This window comes from Vidua macroura, chromosome 1, assembly GCF_024509145.1.
Source record: "Vidua macroura isolate BioBank_ID:100142 chromosome 1, ASM2450914v1, whole genome shotgun sequence".
NCBI lineage: Eukaryota > Metazoa > Chordata > Aves > Passeriformes > Viduidae > Vidua > Vidua macroura.
In genome coordinates, this window is record NC_071571.1 from 42,536,382 (window position 1) to 42,555,574 (window position 19,193).

At 38.1% G+C, this 19,193-nt stretch overlaps 1 protein-coding gene across 1 annotated transcript in view; it reads right to left on the minus strand.

Annotated features, from left to right (window-relative positions):
- Nucleotides 1–19,193, minus strand: part of ZNRF2 (zinc and ring finger 2) — a 54,909-nt gene that overhangs the window by 16,258 nt on the left and 19,458 nt on the right. The window contains exon 2 of the mRNA XM_053985466.1: nucleotides 7,376–7,471. Within this exon, the coding sequence (XP_053841441.1) occupies nucleotides 7,376–7,471 (96 nt within the window). The remainder of the gene's footprint in view (nucleotides 1–7,375; nucleotides 7,472–19,193) is intronic.

The window sequence follows — 19,193 nt, forward strand, 5'->3', positions numbered from 1 at the left end:
ATAGGTGTGATCTCTGCAGTGTGCCCTTCTCTGCAGGATCCAAGTATGCTAACTTCAGTTCATTACAGTAGAAAGAAAATCCAGCATCATCTATTGAGCATTTCCAACCTGAACCATGAAAGTGAGCTGTTATAGCTTCTTTACAAATCTATATCCCACATTTCTCTTGCATGAGAAGTAAAGCAATAAGCAATATTGATACTTCAACCACCACCACTACATCTCCGTGAGTATATCTTGCAGAGATAAATGGGGCAGTCAGCAGTTCTGAGAATTGCTGCTCCAGACATTCAAAGTACTTCCCTGTCAGTTACACTGTGTTCCCATTTGATGAGCTTTCTTCACAGCCACACCAATACAAACACACAGCTTACTTTTCTGGCTTCATAGCAAAGGGTTGACAGTTTGTGGGTGTGGAGGAAAGATAAGAGACTGAAGCTTCTAAAAGTGCTGCAACTCCACACTGTAAGAGACTGACCCAGTTCATCCAGTGACTGATGCTGGAATGGGGTCACTGAAGCAGGTCCTATACCTCCTCCCTTTAGGAGGCAGACACAGGTTGCACAAGTTGAACTACAGTGTGGTCTTATTTAATGACATTTATCAGCATTACTCTTCAAGATGAACAACCTCCCTTCCCAACAAACTTGAAATGTAACAGGCTGCTTTTGCAGTGATGCTCTTCTGTGAGGTACCAAAAACGGTTGAAGGAGAGGTTTGGGATGGCAGGAAGGAAATACAGCTTTACTGAACAAAGGGAGGAAGAAATTACATTTGCCACTGTTCTTCTTGGCAGTCTGGTTTGGACAAGTAGCTATCTTTGGCCTAGACTGGTGAACATCAGTAAAAGTTTGCTCTTGTTCAAACATTATCAACAATTCTTAAAGGGAGAAAGTACAAACCAGTCAATATATTTTAATCAAACATTACTTTAAACACAATTTCTCTTCTTAAAATAGCATTTCCCTCCTCAAATTTAACAATGATTTGCAAGACAAGTTATGAGAAGTCTGGGCCAGTATTTTATTAATTCACAGAAGAACATCTGTGCAAATGTCTGAGAGGAAAATTTTATTTACTATAATGATGTTCTACTGTCACCACATTAAGCAAAATCTTGAAGTTCAACAGTTCTTTATATTTTCTAGAACTACTGAAGAAAACAGTTTTAAAGCATTAAGGAATCTGAATGAACCTCCTACATACTCTGGAGGATGTTCATGAGAACACAAGATCAAAAAAAAAAAGAGTAAATACTACTATTTTAACTGCAAGCAGAGGATAAGTGTCTTTTTATGTGTTCCGTTAAACTACCTTTTAAAGTATGCTCTTCTGCCTCCCCAGCATCCCTGAGGACAGAGCACAGAACCACCTAGGGCAGAGTAAAAAAACAGAAACTTTTAGCCAGGTATCTTGTTAAACTTTTAAAATTACAGTATTGAGAAATTCTATGGAGAATTTTATACCTTGGATAAAGTGGAATATAAGAACTGATCTGCCTTAGCATTGTTTTGTACTGCTCTGCTAAAAGTCTAGTCCTATTAAAGGATGAGGACAAGGAAGAAGGCTTAAGCTTTTCCAGGCAGACTGGCAAGATGCCCTTTTGCAAGGTCTTTCACGGTATGATCTTAGGAACTCTGGCAGAGAAATTAACTTGAAGTTAATAATTCTTTTCATTCCTGAAGTTTTGAGTCCATCAATCAAAACAGTTGAGAGCGTCAGCCCTGCTGAATACTCTTCCTTGGTGCACAGAAGTGACCAAGAAAATCAAGTCACTGCAGTGGGCAGGAGTACCAGAATCATACATTTTGGTGCTTCAAACATTAGGTTAAGGTGCAGTGTTTTTCTTTCCTTCTACTGAGCAATATGAACTCAACAAGTTCTGGCATAAGTATCTTGCCCCAAAGACGTTGAAATGGGCAGCAATCAACAAAGGTTGTAACTTGTGTTATTAAGTTAGGTCAGCCCCATTCACAAAGAATGTTTCCAAAATATTTTTATTTAATCTTTTAGGTGACTCATGCCAGTATTTAAGTCTCAGCCCTTGATCAAAATGCGTGTTATGGCCATAATTTCAATGCTGACAACTCCTATAGAAGGATTACTCCTTACACAGATTCCAGCTCAAGATTCTGACACTTGCTCACATGCAGGCCTCAGCATATGGCAGTCCCAGCAAGAAATGCTTTCCTCTCAAGACAAAACTTGATGCAACACCTCAAACCAATTTAGAACAAAAAAGTGTGTTTAAATCAAAACAAAACCCTGCTTTGCATCCTTGCTCATCTGAATCAATTGCACTGTTGTGGCCCAAGTCAATTTGAGATCAGCTCAGCTGGTCAGAGCATGATGCTAATAACACCAAGGTTGTGGGTCCTATCCCTGTGTGGTTCATGCACTTAGGAGTTGGATTCAACGATTCTCATGTGTGCCTTCCAACTCAGAATACCCTGTGATTCTTTGAATTTGGTTAGACAGCATGGGAACATTCCACTATTTGTGCCTGGTGATGCAAACACCCCAGAACACAAAGTACATTGCCAGACAAGAAGAGCACATTGAGTTCCACTCCTGGCTTTCCTTCTGGTACACATACCTTAATTTTTAATATTCTTTCTATAACAGTTGTCCACATAGTAATTCTCCATTTCAAAGAAATTGGATAAACTCTTAATATAAAATCATATCTGTAATCCCTGCTATCTGTGATGTCTGATCTCCTGCTGTTTTTTAATATGATAGGTCTAAAAATTTCACTTACTGTAACTTAAATTAAAAAATTACAAAGTCCTTACTTCAAGTAAGCAAAAAACCTTCAGCAGTTCATGCACTGGATGTCTCAACATTGTTCCTCTCTGAATTACACTAGTGAAAGTTTTTCCCTTAAAATGAACCTGAGTAAATATGGTCTGACTGGCCAACAGTCAGACCCACTGTCACATGTGAATTAAATGCAGAGTAGTCTGAGCAAGAGCAGCACTGATGTCAAAGCAGAACCACCCCTGAGCGAGCAGCTTTGAGGAGATTGGCTTAGAAAGTTTCCAGTAGAACACCATTCCACCGGAAAGTGCTGACTTCATGAAACCCAAAATATTCCACAGGAATGTGCTAATTCAATCAAAACTTTTGAAAGAGGACAGGCTGGCTCGCCAGGCCAGCCAACCAGTCTAGTGAGCTGACTGGCTCTCCCCAGCCCTCCAGGGTCACTGGCTGCCCCATCTGGCCAGGTGCCAGGCTGCTATCCCTGTCCTCTGAGGGGCCCTCTGATAATAATAAAACTAATGGAGTCTTACAAAGTGTGCTGAGAAACAAACAACAGAATTTAAAAATGAAGACCAGAATTATTCCAGAACCAAGTGCAGGGTTTCATCAGAAGTTATTGGATATGTTTGTTGCGAAGCATCTAAAGCTACAAGTCTCTCCTGTGTCTCCTCAATTTTTTATAAAACATCTTCCAGTGAAAAAAGCTGAACCAATATTGCAACAACACAAAATAAGCAATAATTATATTCACAATCTAAACTTTACCAGGCACCTGTAATCATCAGCAAGGAGTTTAAGGTAAGTGGCTCCCAAAGCACTGAGGAAATTTACATAAATGCCCGTACCTGACCGAAACACAGGGCTACAATTTAAGCAACACCTTTCACAGAGCAGTCCCTAAGTGGGCTCCCTGCTTGTCACCATGACAAATTTGAACAAGATGATACAAGGGGCCTCCTTTAACACTCTGGAAAAGCTCAAAGGAATAGGCATGGCTACACAATATTTTAGCAGTCTTTTTTTTTTTTTTTAAACCCTGCCAACTAGCAAGTAACCCACTTTCTTCAAAAACTGGCTTTTGGCAACCTGTGGTTAACCAGTGCATGGGACCTATTCTGGCTCCTCAACAACTCAGCTAGTAACAGCATTTGCTAATTGCTAGTAAAGGTTTTTAAAGACAACATCACCAAACACCATGATGCTTTTTGCACAATACCATTCATTTAACCAGCTTTTGTATAAAAATGCCTAGATATTGGTTCATGTGTGAACATCACAAGTAGTTTAAGGAATGTGGAACAAAGTTCCACAGAAAAAAAGAAAGAGCTCTTTTAAAATGCCTAATTGAGTCAGCAATGAGATCTCTGTTGCAGGCAAGTCACATGATTTTGAAAGAATAAGGCTAATAAAACGTACTGATATATTTATATGAAAATCAGCACAACTTCCAGCATAGAGCTGAGACAATTTTGTGACCACTCTTTCAGAAAACACATGTAAATCAGACAGCTGCCCAAGTTTGCAGTTCAGTGACCCTTTCAACTGCCAAATGCAATGCACAAAGGTAGCTCAGAAAGCAATTAGAGATTGGCTGGGAGGACTCATTAATTTATTTAAACTTCAAAACACAGCTAAGCAGTCTCCCCCATTTTTCTGGGGGAGACTGTATGCCTCAGACCCATATTTAAAAAGAAAGGTTTGTCTTCTCAGAATGACAAAATACATACAATTTGCTCCCTGGTGTTTCTTAGGAAGAACAACTAATGCATTTACAGTACCATGAGGAAAGACATCTAGAACAGAACTAGACATAAGCACAGTTCAATCCAACTGCTCAATCTCTAAATATTTCTGCACCTGCAAAGTCTAAGGCTCCCTTCAACTACTTGCAACACAAAACTCAGAGACAAAAGAAAGTGAGGAGAAAAAAATGAAGAAAAAATATATTTTCCCTTCTAGTAATAATAGGACTGGGAAATATCAGTGACCAACACAAGCAAATGATGCTTGTTTGGCTCTATTCTACTATATATGGCATGAGGCCAAGATAACAATGAGAAAGTAAAGTATAAAGAGATGCCTTCCATTTTGGAAGCAGGTATCAAAAGTTGACAGCAGCATCTTTTCTTCTCTCAAACAAAACTTGAGATGCCCTTGGCCTATGGCAAAAAGGTCAATTCATCACTGATCTCATGATGACAAACAGCAAAACAGACAAGAAAGAAATGCATGCATATAGACATTCATACACAGGTCTGGGCCTGAAATCATGGCAGCATTAATTTACCAATCTATTAGTTATTTTTTTTGATTAGCCTCATTAAAGGGACCACAACTATAACACAAAGTAACAACTGAGCACTACACAACTCAGAAGCCATATCCTCAAATTCTTCATGCTGCACTAAAATAGCCAGCTACAAGCTATAATTTAAGATCTAGTCCGTGACTCCAGGAGCTAACCAACTGGAGCCACAAGGATCAATGCACACTTCTCTGAAGCGTTTATGAAAATGAGACCATACTTCTAAGTATCTCTCTCAAACCAGCCTACCTAATTTGATAGTTTCCTTATTTCACACTTACATAACCATTTCCTAGAATCAGTTTTTGAGGCTCACGGTACAGCAGACACACTCCTAAACCAAGAGATGACATGCTGCTGTTAACTCATATTGCATTGCCCACAACCGCTTTTGTCATGCTGCAGATTATCCAGAATGGCTTCAGCTGCCACTCACAGGTTTTACTTCTGCTTTGTTGACTTAAAAAACTGTGTAAAAGTAACAAGATGGCCCAAAAGAGCTCCAACCAGCAGTGTGTAAGCTGAAACAATGCAAGAAGGAAAAAGGATTCTGCATATGGTACCACTGTGATTCAAACATCATAAATGATACTGAGAGGTTACATTATGTAATTGCCATATCTTCAAACAAAAGTTAGTCAGCTGACTGCACTCATATATACATGTAGGAAGCAGCAGGGGAAAAGGATTTCAGTCACTCAAATTTGTGCACACCCCATCAGATGGATTAGTGCCAGAGCTTGTTCTCTGCCAGTCTGCCTCCTTCTGCTGCACCCTAACTGATCCCAAGTACATTTTCCTGCCCTGACTGGGGTGACTAGTGTGCTTCTCTTCTCTCCAACATCCAACATCCCTCAGTACACAGTTTCCCTTATCTTGGAAAATGCTCAGACCTGAATTTAAGAAGGAAAAATAAAGAGAAAAAAGCCCTCTTTGTTAGATGAAGTCAACCTTCTCAAATATATGTGTGGTAACACCAGGAAGAAAAAAGAAATATTTACTCTTCCTAAGTACTGTGCTTTCAAATGAATTTCACAACTCCAAGCATATGATTTCAAATTATTTTTGCAATTATGGGCCAGTAGTATTGGATTATGCTATCCAAAAAATAAGATGGGCCCAACCATTCTTCAAGACTTGTTTCAATAAAACGGTCCAGTGTAGAATGCCCTAACAGCAAGGTGCCTGAAGGGTCAAAGGGCCCATGACACTGCAGGTTATTTATGTAGTAAATACTTCTGTTGGAAGGGACCTCTGGTGGTCTTCTGGTCCAGCCCCTCACTCAAAGCATGGCCAAGTTAGACTAAATTGCTCAAGGAAGGCGGTTGCACAACCTCTTTGACTGCCTTGACCTCCCCCTCATTATGTCACATTTCTACTTAACACCGAATCAGGTTTTTCCCTGATGTAGCTTGTGAACACCAACTTTCAGCTTCTTGCTCTTCACCTGCAAAAAAGTCCAGCTCCCTCTCCTCTTTGCAATTTCTTTCTAGCTGCATTCTATTCTGACATCTGATGAGTGGTGAACAATAATCTCATTGAAGATGCACTGTAATATTTTCTGCCAAAGCAGGCACTAAAATTTCAGTATGACTTTCTAATTCCTTGTTTTCTCAAACCTTTTTGTGTGCCTGCCATAGAACTGAGTGTCAGCCTAAGCCACAGTGATAGAAAGGTTTGATCCCAGTGGCAGAAGTCCTGTTTGCCTTGCATTAAAGCTTGCCAAGAAGGAGAGCTTAGTAGTAGGGGAAAAAAACAGTGCTACTACAGGTGATTCATTTAATATTGGCCAGTTTGAGTAAAAGAACACAAACATATAACCTGTCTTTATGAAGTATCACATATGGAATCAAGTGAAAAAGGATTCCACTTTAGTTCCTCCCAGAAAGTGTAGTTTTCTTCAATAACGTGCAAATGCACAGCATGTCAAGTACCAGTCCTTAATAAAGTCCCCAGGAGACCCGATCGACCCACCCTCACTACTTGGTGTCATTAGATGAAAGGATGTGTAAAGTACACATATCTCAACTGGACAATAAACACACAGTGGTCAAAAAATTAAATAAACACATTCAAATAAGAGTAATTTTATGTTTGCAGGACACAGGCCAAACTATATTGGCATGCAGTATATAAAGAGCAAGTTCTTAGGAAGTAATTAGAAAACAAACTACAAGAAAAAAAAAAAACAAACCCGTAATTTATGAGTCCACCAAACTAGTTATCAGAATATATTATTAAGTAAAGGATTATTATCACACTGATGTTTAAAATGAATAAATAATTATCAGCTTACTTCTTTCTTACCATTGTAGGTTATCCTTGGTTTTGTCAAACACATCACAAGATGTAAATCCATTTCGTCAGAAGATACAAATTTTGAACATACAGGGCACTTGAATCCTATGGAAAATAAAAATATGTAAGTGTAAGCATACTCAACCATGTAGCAAATATATATATTCAAGCCAAAAAGCTATTCTGCACATATAAAAATAAAGAAAAAAGAAATCCTGGAGGCTATTCAGTTTTGACCTGACATTTCTTTCATAAAACTTTCATTTTGTTCTTTCAAAAGATCTCAAAATGGACCATTGTTTCTGGAAATCATTCTGTTGACAATTGTAAACATTGTCAGCACCTCTGGAACATAAACTTTCTCAACAACTTAAGAACAGTTTAGGGCAGGAGCAAGAGGATAATATGACTTTACTAAAACAGAAATTACAAATGTGTAGAGGACAGAGCCATTAAAATTTGAAGTTGTGCAGGAATCCTGAATTAACATTTTCATTTTTACCAGGAATTGTACTGAAACTTTAACCAAGGACCTTGGTTTTACATCTTGTCATATAAGCTGCAGCATCTTTTACCAGTCTGGGCCCTGGGAAAATATTAACTCAGGGGTGTTGCCTCACCTACTGAATCACTAATACTTCCTGTAGCACTGAATTTGTTTGACTGCTCTCATCCTAGCCAAACATGACCTTGTTTAGCTTTTGAGGTCACTGCCTCAGGCAACATGGGGTAAAGAATAATTAAGACAGTCTGGATTGTGATGCAACTGCATAACAGCCTATGATAAAAGTGCTTAATACCTTAATTTATGTCATTGCCAAAGACAGCAATCTTCCAGTTAAAGGACAAGATCAGCTGGACAACTTTTACAATCCACAGAAGAGCCTGACTGATTTTGATCTGCTGAATAATTAACACAAGTGAGAGACAAAAAAAAAAAACAAAACACCAACAGGGATCTCAATGCATAGTAGTTGTTAAGCAGTACACCTACAGGCAGAGATTGTCCAATGGGACAACATTCAGCAAAAATATCTAATCTACAGCCACCCTCAGCACAAAGGCACAACTTTTTCTCTGATGCTGTGAAGAGTAATGATGCAGGCCTGTATAAAAGGTCACTGCACCTTCCACCAGCATTCCCATCTGGGCCTGCTCCCACATGTTTTAGTTTGTTGCCTCTTGCTTTTATACTTCTAACCTTGGGAGTCCACAATAAACAGAGTCAGTCAAGGATGACAAGCAACTTGATGCTGCACTTTCAAATAAGTGATGCCTGAGAATTTTCATCTTTACTGTTAATTATTATCCAGACATAGATCAAGCAACTAACATGAAACATTAGCACTTGAAACAAGTACTGCACTTCCTTTATCAAGAAAATGACATATTTCTTATGGGCAGCTCATAGGAAGCAAGTCAAAGAGGACAGCTAGTAACAACCATAAGGAACTCAGAGCAGCAGCTGAACATGTGCTGGAAACCACTTCCTGAGATAAAGTACAGTTCTGCTTCTTCCAATTTTAGTTATATCTATTTCTTCTTTGTGTCAATCTTAAACTTCAGTTTAAACATTGCTCTTCTCTCCTTGATTTTATTCCTCCTTCCTCAACCCACATTTTTACAAACAACAGATCAATAAGCATAGCACAGCCAAACATGTCTTTTGGAAAAAACTAGCTGGAAGCATTAATTTATTTGTTGAAAGCTTTATCAGTGACCTTTCAGCCACTGTGTAGCATCCTTCACACAGGTGTCCTGGGGTGACTTTATGATGCTGAATTATATACCCATTTGTCTATTTAGCCCAGAAATAAGTTTTGCACCTTTAAGACTGGGTCTGAGAGCAAAGAGAGAGAAAAAGAAGTGCAGAGTTTGGTTTCAGAAACTGCACTCACTCCTGCACATTCCTGCTCCTGGACTGTGTTGTCTGCAGAATGGACAGCGAGAGAGAGAGCTCGCCTTTGCTTTTAGATAACTTTTGGCTAGCTGAGGCAGAGAAGTTCCCTGGATTGTGGTTTTTCTTTTTCTTGGAACTGTTCAAACCTGCTCTGGACTGAAGAACCCAGAAAAACGCCAGGAGCTCACTCACACCTTGTGGCCCACCAGGCCCAGGACTCTGCATTCCAGCACTGGAGGGACTGATAACAGACTGAGCTGAGCTACAGCTCACAAAGAGGACTTTCTGAATTTATCACCTCTTCAGAACAGCGAGAGGTTTTGTTGTTTAGTATTGTTCATGTTTTGGGCTGGTGAATGCTTTGCCTGTTAAATAAACAGGTTTTTTCCACTTTTCTCCAAGGAAATAGTTTCCTGAACCAGTTGGGGGAGAGGCCACTTGAATCTGCTTTCTAGAGGAACCCCTTTAGAGGTTTTCTCCCAAATTTGCCCTAAACCAGGACAGCAGGCTACACCTGAACATGACTAAAATCAAAATTAGTATCTCAGTCCTCCAAAAACCCAAAACACACCACCCATTACTGTTCTGTTACAGGTTTCTTCAAAAACTGACTCATGGTAAATTTTCTCTCAATCTTTATCACCCTACTGCTGCTGATTACTAGGTTTTGACTAGACTTAAGACACATGCATTATTCTCATTAATATGCTTCTATAAGGCATAATTGACAATACAGTTTGATGTGAAAAAGCCTGTAACTTCCTTATATGCTTCAGACTGAGTCTTGCTGTGACAGAAGTGGATGTTTAAATCACAGCAAGTTAACTTTTATGTTCATGGCTAGTTTAGCACTGAGACAGTCATTAGCAAGTTCTCTCTCTGCTTTCTGGACAGAACTCTTCTAGCTTATTCCCTAGAGTCATGAGCACATGTAATTGGGAGAGACAGGGAGGGTACACATCCCAGGAATTCTTGGAGGAAATATTTTAATCCAAATAAAATATTGGGGAGAGCTTGAGTGAATAATAATGATAATTTAATAATAATACTGCTTTTACTTAAAACCATGCTTGAAGATAGACAGCTGTGAAAAATCTTTCAGGTTATCCACCTAGAGTGTTCAGATGAATATGCTTTTACCACCATGCACCTGCCCTTAAATCTAGTAAATAATCTGTGTTCTAGAAATATAATAAGTATTTTAACAATACATTTTGTTGTGGCTTGTCCTGCGTCAGGGGGATGTGAAGGAAATGGTTAAACAACTACAAACATCCTCCTGACAGAGTAGGTCTGGGATACCTCACTGCTGTAGCTCTACTCGGTGTGCAGAACCGAAGAACCCAAAGAACAGAGGACACCACACTTAACTAAGATTTAAGGAACAACTCAGCTGACAGAAGTAAAAAGTGTGTTTGTGGAAAATATGTTTTTCCAGTGAACACAATCAGCTGTATGCCAGAGACTAGCATAATAGCAGAAAAAGAGCCTTGGGCTCACAACACTTGCTGAAACATTCTTTAAATACAAATGAAATCCGATTTCTCATTCCTTCACAAAGTTCCACTGCAATCCAGCTCCTGGATTTAGCCATCTTCCCCAAGAGATGCATAGCGTAAGTTTCATGTGAAGGAAATTATCATTTCCAACTCCTTTTAGTAACCCTAAAGAACAATTAGTTTGACTATAGACAAAATACTTACTTTATTCTAATTGTATTTGAAAAATATAAATAAGCAAACAATCTACACTGTCCACAAGCCAGTTGAAGGTCCTTTAAAAAGCTCATATTTTCCTACCTTTCCTCAAATCAGAAGGCAATAGTTTCATGACCCAGTTTACAATTAAGTACTGGGTAGGAACAAAGACTCTATTGTACCCCTGCCCAGCAGGCTAACAACATTTATAGCCTATGTTTGTTTTTACCATCTTCTCAAGGAACAATTCCAATAACTTAAAGAGAATTTCACATGACTTTAACAATCAGCAACAGGTCAGAAATAACTTGCTCTCTACATGAGTTGTTTTACTGGATTTTGTAGATAATTCACAGACATTTGGACAAAAAAGTGGAAGCAGTTATCAGATGAGGCAGCATCACACGAAGAGTCTTCCAAAAACTTATGAAACTCAATCAACTATTTTCTCACTCTCTTTACAGGGGGAGCACAACAGATAATATACAGTTCTAGGTAAAAATCCAGCTCTTAGGAAGGTGTTGATTTCACAGCATCCCTTATTTTTGTCCCAGATGACAACTATCATCTTTGTATTAGCATTGTCACTGTTGGCACATCACTGTAAGGTCCTTCCTTCTCCCATAGTAGAGAACTCAGGCCGTGACACACCCTAAATCAACTGAAGGACCACCTCTCACCCCATTCGCTACATACAGAAGTACAGCCCTAAAGAACTGAGCACCAAAACCAAGCAAGCACACACCTCTAGCTGACTTCTACAACTGCATCCTTAGGAGGGCAGGGAGCCAAATTCTTACAAGCTCCCGTCATCTAGTTTCACAACCCTAACAACAATACTGAAAGTAACACATTACTTAAAACAAAACCAAAATCCTGGGAAAAACAATTACAATTACAAGAAATGGAGACAGAACAGAAAGTTGCAGTACCACTACTAGAAAATCCCAAGGTGACACAGAAAATCTGAAATAATTAAACCTGCTTAGGTATCAGGACTTAGAGGTGAATTCTGTCTCATTCGCTCTTGATTGTATCATTTTCTTCAAGCTCTGCCATCTTTTGCAAGTGAACCTCCAGTTAGCCAAGAAATCCCATCTTCTCTCACATCCATCTACCAAACTCACACTTTTCCTCTCCGGCAGACTTGGGAACTACCCACAGGACAGGTTGATGGGTGGCCACTCATTCTATCGGCACCAATTTCAACCTCATAGTGATGTCTTGCTGTGTTTGCCTTGCTTTGCAAGCATCAGACTCCTTAACTTGCACTTCAGTGCACAGCAGAGCAAACAAACATCCAATGAAAAACAAACTCCTGGATTGCTAAGATTTTTGCAAAATCATGCGGGCACTTATTCTGGAATATCTACTTTGTGGTGCAAAAAAAAACCTGCTAAGAGCTTCCAGACAACACAGTGCAGAGTGTCACAGAATTGCACATAAAGGAACATGTTAGACTTGCACAGAAGAATAGATGATCCTTTCAGTCAATATTAAAAAGTTGTAGAAAGAAATAAGCACAAATAAAACCTGCATCAACACAAAAGACTGAATCAGCCTGAAAGAGTAACTTTTCAGCAGAAAACATCAACTAGAACACTGCCAAAGACAAACTAAAAGTAGAATGGGAGCAGCTGCTCTTTTAAAGTATGCAGCATATTACTATTTTAAGTCTTTGTATCGTTGTGTTTTCAAATAAGATGGATAAATCTACCTTGTTTTGCATTTAAAGAAGTCGTAATATAAATCCTTGCATCCACACACTTTTTCTAAGGTGTATTCGAGAATAAGAAGCCTGACAAATGTTACTTACATATTCACACATGTCCTTTGGTACTTCAAAAAAGAAGTACAGACAATCTGGAAACACAGCATCCAGTAAATTTGATGGTATGAGGGTGGTATGCAAAATCACTATCACACAAAGAAAGTCTATATAATGATGCTAAAAAGGAAACAATGCCACACAAAAAAAGAGTTGGTTACTTCTTATATGTTCAGCAGACATGGAGAACAGTCAGTAACTCTGCTCAGTATGAAACACACGTAGATACTGGAAAGTGTGTACCCTTTATCTTTTTTCCCTAGTCTGAAAACAAACAGGGTCCTCTAACCTTTCCTCACAGGCCCTGATGTCTAAACCTTTCATTGCTTTTCTTGTCTTCTGGCCTCTCTCCAATCTTACCATGGTGCATTGCCAAGAACTGGGCAGAGATTTCAGGCTACACAAGTCCTGAGCAGAAATTAATACTTACCTATTACAGTGTTCCAATAAACTAGGTGTTAGTATATATAGATCCATCTATATACAGCAATATCTCTTTTATGGGTATATATATATATAGGTAGGTACATTTTAAACAAACCAACAGGTGATTGGCTCATTTCTCTCATGTCTTACAACAACCCCTACAGCAGAACCATTGCTAGCCAGGTCCATTTTTAGTGTCATATTTCTGCTCACATTTATTAAATCTTATCTTTTTCTAATCCATTATTGGCACTCTTTTAACTTGTTAAAAAAATTATGAATGCAAATTTTTCCCTCCATAGTGCTTATAAGTCTAGCATTTTATTTGGTTTTGTCAAGTGCCCAGCCTCCAAAACAGAAGTTGACTGAAAAAGAACCCAAAGCAGACCACTGTGATATTTGATTTGAATTGCTTTCCTAAAGCAGCTATAGGAATTTTTTCCCCAAGTACTTAAAAATAGCATAAATATTTTAAAGTCAAAGCATAATGCCTCTGTTTCTTTCACTTCTTCCTTTTTTGTTCAATTGTGTAGAGACTATGAAGGAAAATTTTAAGAACAGCAGAAAAATAAATGGAAATAATTCAGCTTCTCAGTGAAGTAACAGTCCTGGTCAAGATAAAATTCTATTACTCCCTTCCTCTGTAAACTAATTTGTAAAACTTGAAGTTTAAAAAAAAAAAAAAAAAAAAAAGAAGCTGTCCAGTAAAGGCCACATGGTCTATCAGAGTTATATGGTCACAGAATTCTCTCTTCTCCTCAGACAGCTGAAATGGAAAAAGAGAATGAGTAATTCTGTAAGCTCAAAACCACAAAGCTTTGTACACTAAAGCATATTGCTTTTACACAAGCTAACATCTTGCCTGGCAAGTTTACCCTAGCCATCAATGAGAATATGAAAATTATCCCACACTATACTGAGGAACAAAAAACTAACATTTTTTAAAGTCTTTCAGTTAGAAAGCAAAAGAAAAAAGAGCATTACCAATTCCCAGGGAACCTTCTACAAGAAAATTTCCAGGTGCAGTAGCTGGCAATACCAATGGCTACTCAAAGAAAGTTTGCCATTTTATGGACATAAGTTTTTTGTTAAGGAAGAAAATGTCTCAGTGAAAAATCACATCTAGTTCTCTACCTTTCATCCTTCCTTCTGTTGTTAATTGTCTAAGCCAGGAGAATACAGCACCACCTGGAAAGACTTCTGGAGATGATAAGAAATAAAGAAATACTCCCTTCACTTTAGGAGAGAATATGAAATCAAACAGAAATAAGGAACACAGTACAAACATTCTAGGCTCTGTCTTTTTTAGAAAACTGAGCCACAGTAAGAACAAATAAGCACTTACTGATTTCAGGTTCATAATCTAGTGGGGTTTTCTTCCCCACTTTTCTGCCATAATACTGAAGTAAACAAACCTGTGAATTCCTTGAGGGAAACAAGGGATTTTCTCTTTTATTTTCTGATTCAAATGTCCCACAGAACTCAGAGTAAAAGGGGGGATATATAAAGTGGGGGATAAAAAACCTGAACTATTTTAGTTAAGGAGTCCACAGAATAATTAGAAAATATATGTTTGGATAATACTTCATCTCCTAAGCAAAACCTTATGAAAGACAGAATCTTACTACATAACTTCTTCAGCTCCCTTCATCTTGGTAAGTAGGAAAGTTAGATCTTCAGTAGCAATCACTGAAAAATAATGCAGTACAGAATGAAGAAGATAAACTGAACAGGTATTTTATCAACTACCCAACTTCAGGTGTCTAATATCAATGTAAAAGTATTATGTGATGATGATTATAATTGACAGCTGCACAGTTCTAGAAACTGAATGAACACAACCATTAAGAGAGAAAAAAAAGCCCAATTTTAATATATCTTGCAAACCAGAAGATGAAATTACAGGCAGGAAAGACCTGTGGAAAGATTGATATTAACTTTAAATAGGACAATAAGAACAGCTGTTATTAGAGGAACAGCCTTTTAAGAGTGACATTTCAGATCAATGCAAGCACCAAAGGGAGAAGGAAGCACCTTTTTAACTCCACCTGTTTTGTGGGGTCAGTGCTATCAGTCCCCTCAGTCCCATCATCCATAGGGATCTGTAGTCAAGCTAAATGAGAGACTGCTCAAGTCTCTGTCATCCAAAGCCCTAGAGTACCTGCACTTTCAAACTGACAAGCACATAAACAGGAACAGTTCTTCAAGTGACTTGTAAGCCATTAATTCACTCTTTAACTTATTACTTCATTACTTGCATTTCAGACACATCACACCCTTCCCATCACAGATCCACTCCACAAGTTTCTCAATGGATCTGAAGTAGCTGAAGACTGACAAGTGTGAATATAAACTTTGTTTGGGAGCAAGCCTTGGTTTTCATATAAAAAAGGCTCCACCCACACCCTAAACCCAGAAGATTTTAGCTTTTGGCTTACGATGCTTGAGAAGCACATTTTCAACTAGCAACCAAAAACTCCCCTTAACAACGAGACTTTGCCCAGAAGAATATCTTTCACTTCCATTGTGTTTTCCCAAGGGAGGGGTAAGGGGACAGAACCCAAGGAAACACACTTCTCTTTTTCATGTAGGTGTGATGAGTCGCTTCCAAAAATCCAACTCAAGGACAAGAAAGGAAAGACATTTTTCTTCTCTCTCATGTCTCTCCATCATCAGATCTTTGGCAAGCAGAGACAAGGGCAAGGTCCCCCTCTAGCCTTACCAGCAGGGTAACATAAGGAGTATGGGAAGAAACTAACCCTACCACCATTTCAGAGGCTTTTGTACACAAGTGGAGCCACTTGCCACTCAGGTGAAATCTTGTAGAGCTGAGCTGTTGTCTGAATATGAAGTTCAGACAGGGTGGACACATTTTTGAGCCCAACTGACTGCCTTCTTCAGAAAGCAAGTAGCCAGAAAGCACAGTCAGTGGTTCAGGGCACAAATGTATTTTATTTACACTCAGGAGGCAAGATCAAACTGCCTAACTAGCTCAGTTATGATGACAAATAACTCACTGCAGGCCAGCTTGGAATTCTGAAAATTTTTAAGCAAATGAAATGCCTGAAAACTCTTACTTCAGAGATACCCCATATTCCCATTGCTTTTTTTCTTCTTAACTCACCAACCTCAGTTCAAAGAAGAAGAATTCTCTCTCACTCCCACAGTCTCTCCTGAGCCTATACATTTGTTTCTTTCTTTCTTCTTGAATTTTGCTACTCCCTCAATTTTCTCTTACTGCCTGGAGCAACATTTTTCTCAAACACACGAAAAAGGTCTTTCCATTCATAATTTCACAATATAAGTGGAGGAAGACAGACAGGACAACTGTGTTCTGTTGTCAGAAGGCACTTCTTGAGCAACTGAGTAATTTGGCAGGACAACTACAAATTTTTAAGTGCAGAGAACCAGTTTGTCTACACTCCCCTGCCCTACTTCACATTGTCAATAAAGTCACTACATTCAAAAACATACCAGGGTTAAAGAAAATTTTCCATTAGAAATCACATCATTGAAAAGAGAGTGTAGGAAGAGCTGCTCCAAGATGAGAAGAATCAAGTCCTAGGTTTTCAAAATGCACAGGTGTAAATACCTTCAAAACTAGTATTGTACAGTGCGACAAATCTGATCAAAATTACATGAAGCATGATAACAAGAGAGAAGAGGGTGGCTATACCATGCTGAGAATATATTTAATGATAGCTAAAAGGGAAGTGGTATGATGCAAAAATGGCTGAATAATGGTTGACAAGGATGACTAAACTGAACACGTGAAACAGAGCATCTTGTGGGACGCAGAGAAGTCTTCTGAGCAAACTGGCCAAAATGCATACGAGGTCTTACAAAAAAAAAAGAAATGGGAGAGACAAAGTAAACACTGCACTTGAAACGCAGCAGACAGGAACAAAGGAGCAAGCCCCAGGAGAAGGCAGCATCTCAGAAGACAGCACAGATAATGATGCTGCCTGAAAGCATGCAGAAGACAAAGTCTCTCGGAGAATCTGAGAACTATTATTCTACTACACAAACAAGGCGATAATGGAGACCTGAGAAAGCACAGCATTTACAGACAATTAGTCTGTTGTCTACAAAGTTTTTACCAAAGTAAGTGAGGGTAAAAAAAAAAAAGAAAAAGAGGTCCTCACCAAGGCAAAACTTTGTAAAGTCTGATTTAGTGGAAATACTTACCAATAACCTACTTGTTCCTGCAGAAATAGAGGTAGCAGTAACAAAAACAAAAAAAAAAAGGGGAAAACGAATCAATGACAAAAAAGTCAGAGTACAAAATAAAAAGATTACATCTGGGAAGAATATGTAAGTAAAATGTTAAATTATATGTGGGATGTTCCCAGGAGTTTATATGTTAATTCTAAACAGAATAATGATTCATTTTTGACAGCAACATTAAATTATATACCAAAAGTACTTATTATTACATTTATTACTCAGTATAACAGGAAAATTTTACCTATTACAGTTTCAAGAAAGTCAAAAACAAAGGTTTCAAAGCATACTTTTCTTGTGCTTTTCATCTATTTTTTCATCACACAACAATAATTTTTATTACTTAAGCACAACAGCAGATTTTCCTGTATTATTATACTCTGTATTTTCCCCCTTTATCTCTCCACAAAGCAGTCCTCCATAGATTGCATAATTGATCAATTCAGCAGGGAAATATCTAACCAATGCACTCATTTACTTTCATTCACTTGAAAGTGGTGAGAGTTGAATAAGTAGGGCTGGTTGGTTGGTTATTTGAATTTGTTGGGGGGAGGTTGTTTGGGGGTTTTGGGGATGATTATTTGTGGGTTTTGTTCGTTTGGCTTGATTTTTCTCCAGAGTAGGAATATGGCTTATGAATAAGAATAGAACTTATTAGAAAAGTCTGGCTTAAAAATACCATTCATTCTCAGAACAAAGGAATTTTCCTTAAGGATTAACTTTTTATTTAAAAGCATGGACATTCTCTGCTTATCATAACAGCCTTTTGTTTTTAAATGGAAAATTCAGCTAAGAGAAGTTCACTTACATTGACCCATCTATTCTTCCAACTTGGAGAATATTTACCTTAAGGTATGGACTATTGGCCAGACTAGGGTGTTGGATCATAAAAAGCCAGACATTTAGGATAATTAAAGAGAATATTACAAAATACAGAGACGTTGGTTACAAAACATGTTAATTTCAAAAGTGTACACTGGAATGAGACCATTAAATTCCTCAGTATTAACATAATTTAAGTGCTTAACACGAGCAGCATACAAATTTTGGGAAAATGTGTTGCTGAAGTTTCAATAACACACATCTATGTAATGCAATCACTAGTTTTGCAAAAGTTCTTATGTCTAAGACAGAACCTTTTAAGAGCATTTGGGAATGTACCATTGTGAAGAAAGCATCCAAAATGCCTAGTAAGAGGAACAGTAAAGAAAATGCATTATTAGTTCAGAAAAAGACAGAACTGAAGTAAAAAAGATATAACCCCCAAACTATTTATTGTCAGTAAAAAGTGAAGAAAAGGTATTGAGTTTCATGCTTTAAACATATCAGTGAGAGATTTGTCTATATTTAGTCTTTCACCTCAGAGTACACAGCACCCATAAAATATTCTGCAAAATCTATAACAACATCCATAAATCCCAAACCAACCAAACTTTCAAATGATATGTTACACCACTGCTACCACAGTAACTAAGGCAGAAAATGTAATTCTTGCTTCTTCACAGCTAAGACAACACCATTTGAACAAACTGTTCATATTTTCTGTATCACTCATACTTTAAATATCCCTTGTAAGGAATGCTACTGAGCATTTCCTATTTTTTTGCTGTTTACAACTGCATTGGTCTATAAGTCAAACTGTTGAGAAAGTTGATTAATTACCCATTTTAAACATCTGCGTGTAGAAGAGAAACATCTTGTTTACATTAACCAGATCATGCTAATAAGATGCACATATGCATGCATACACAC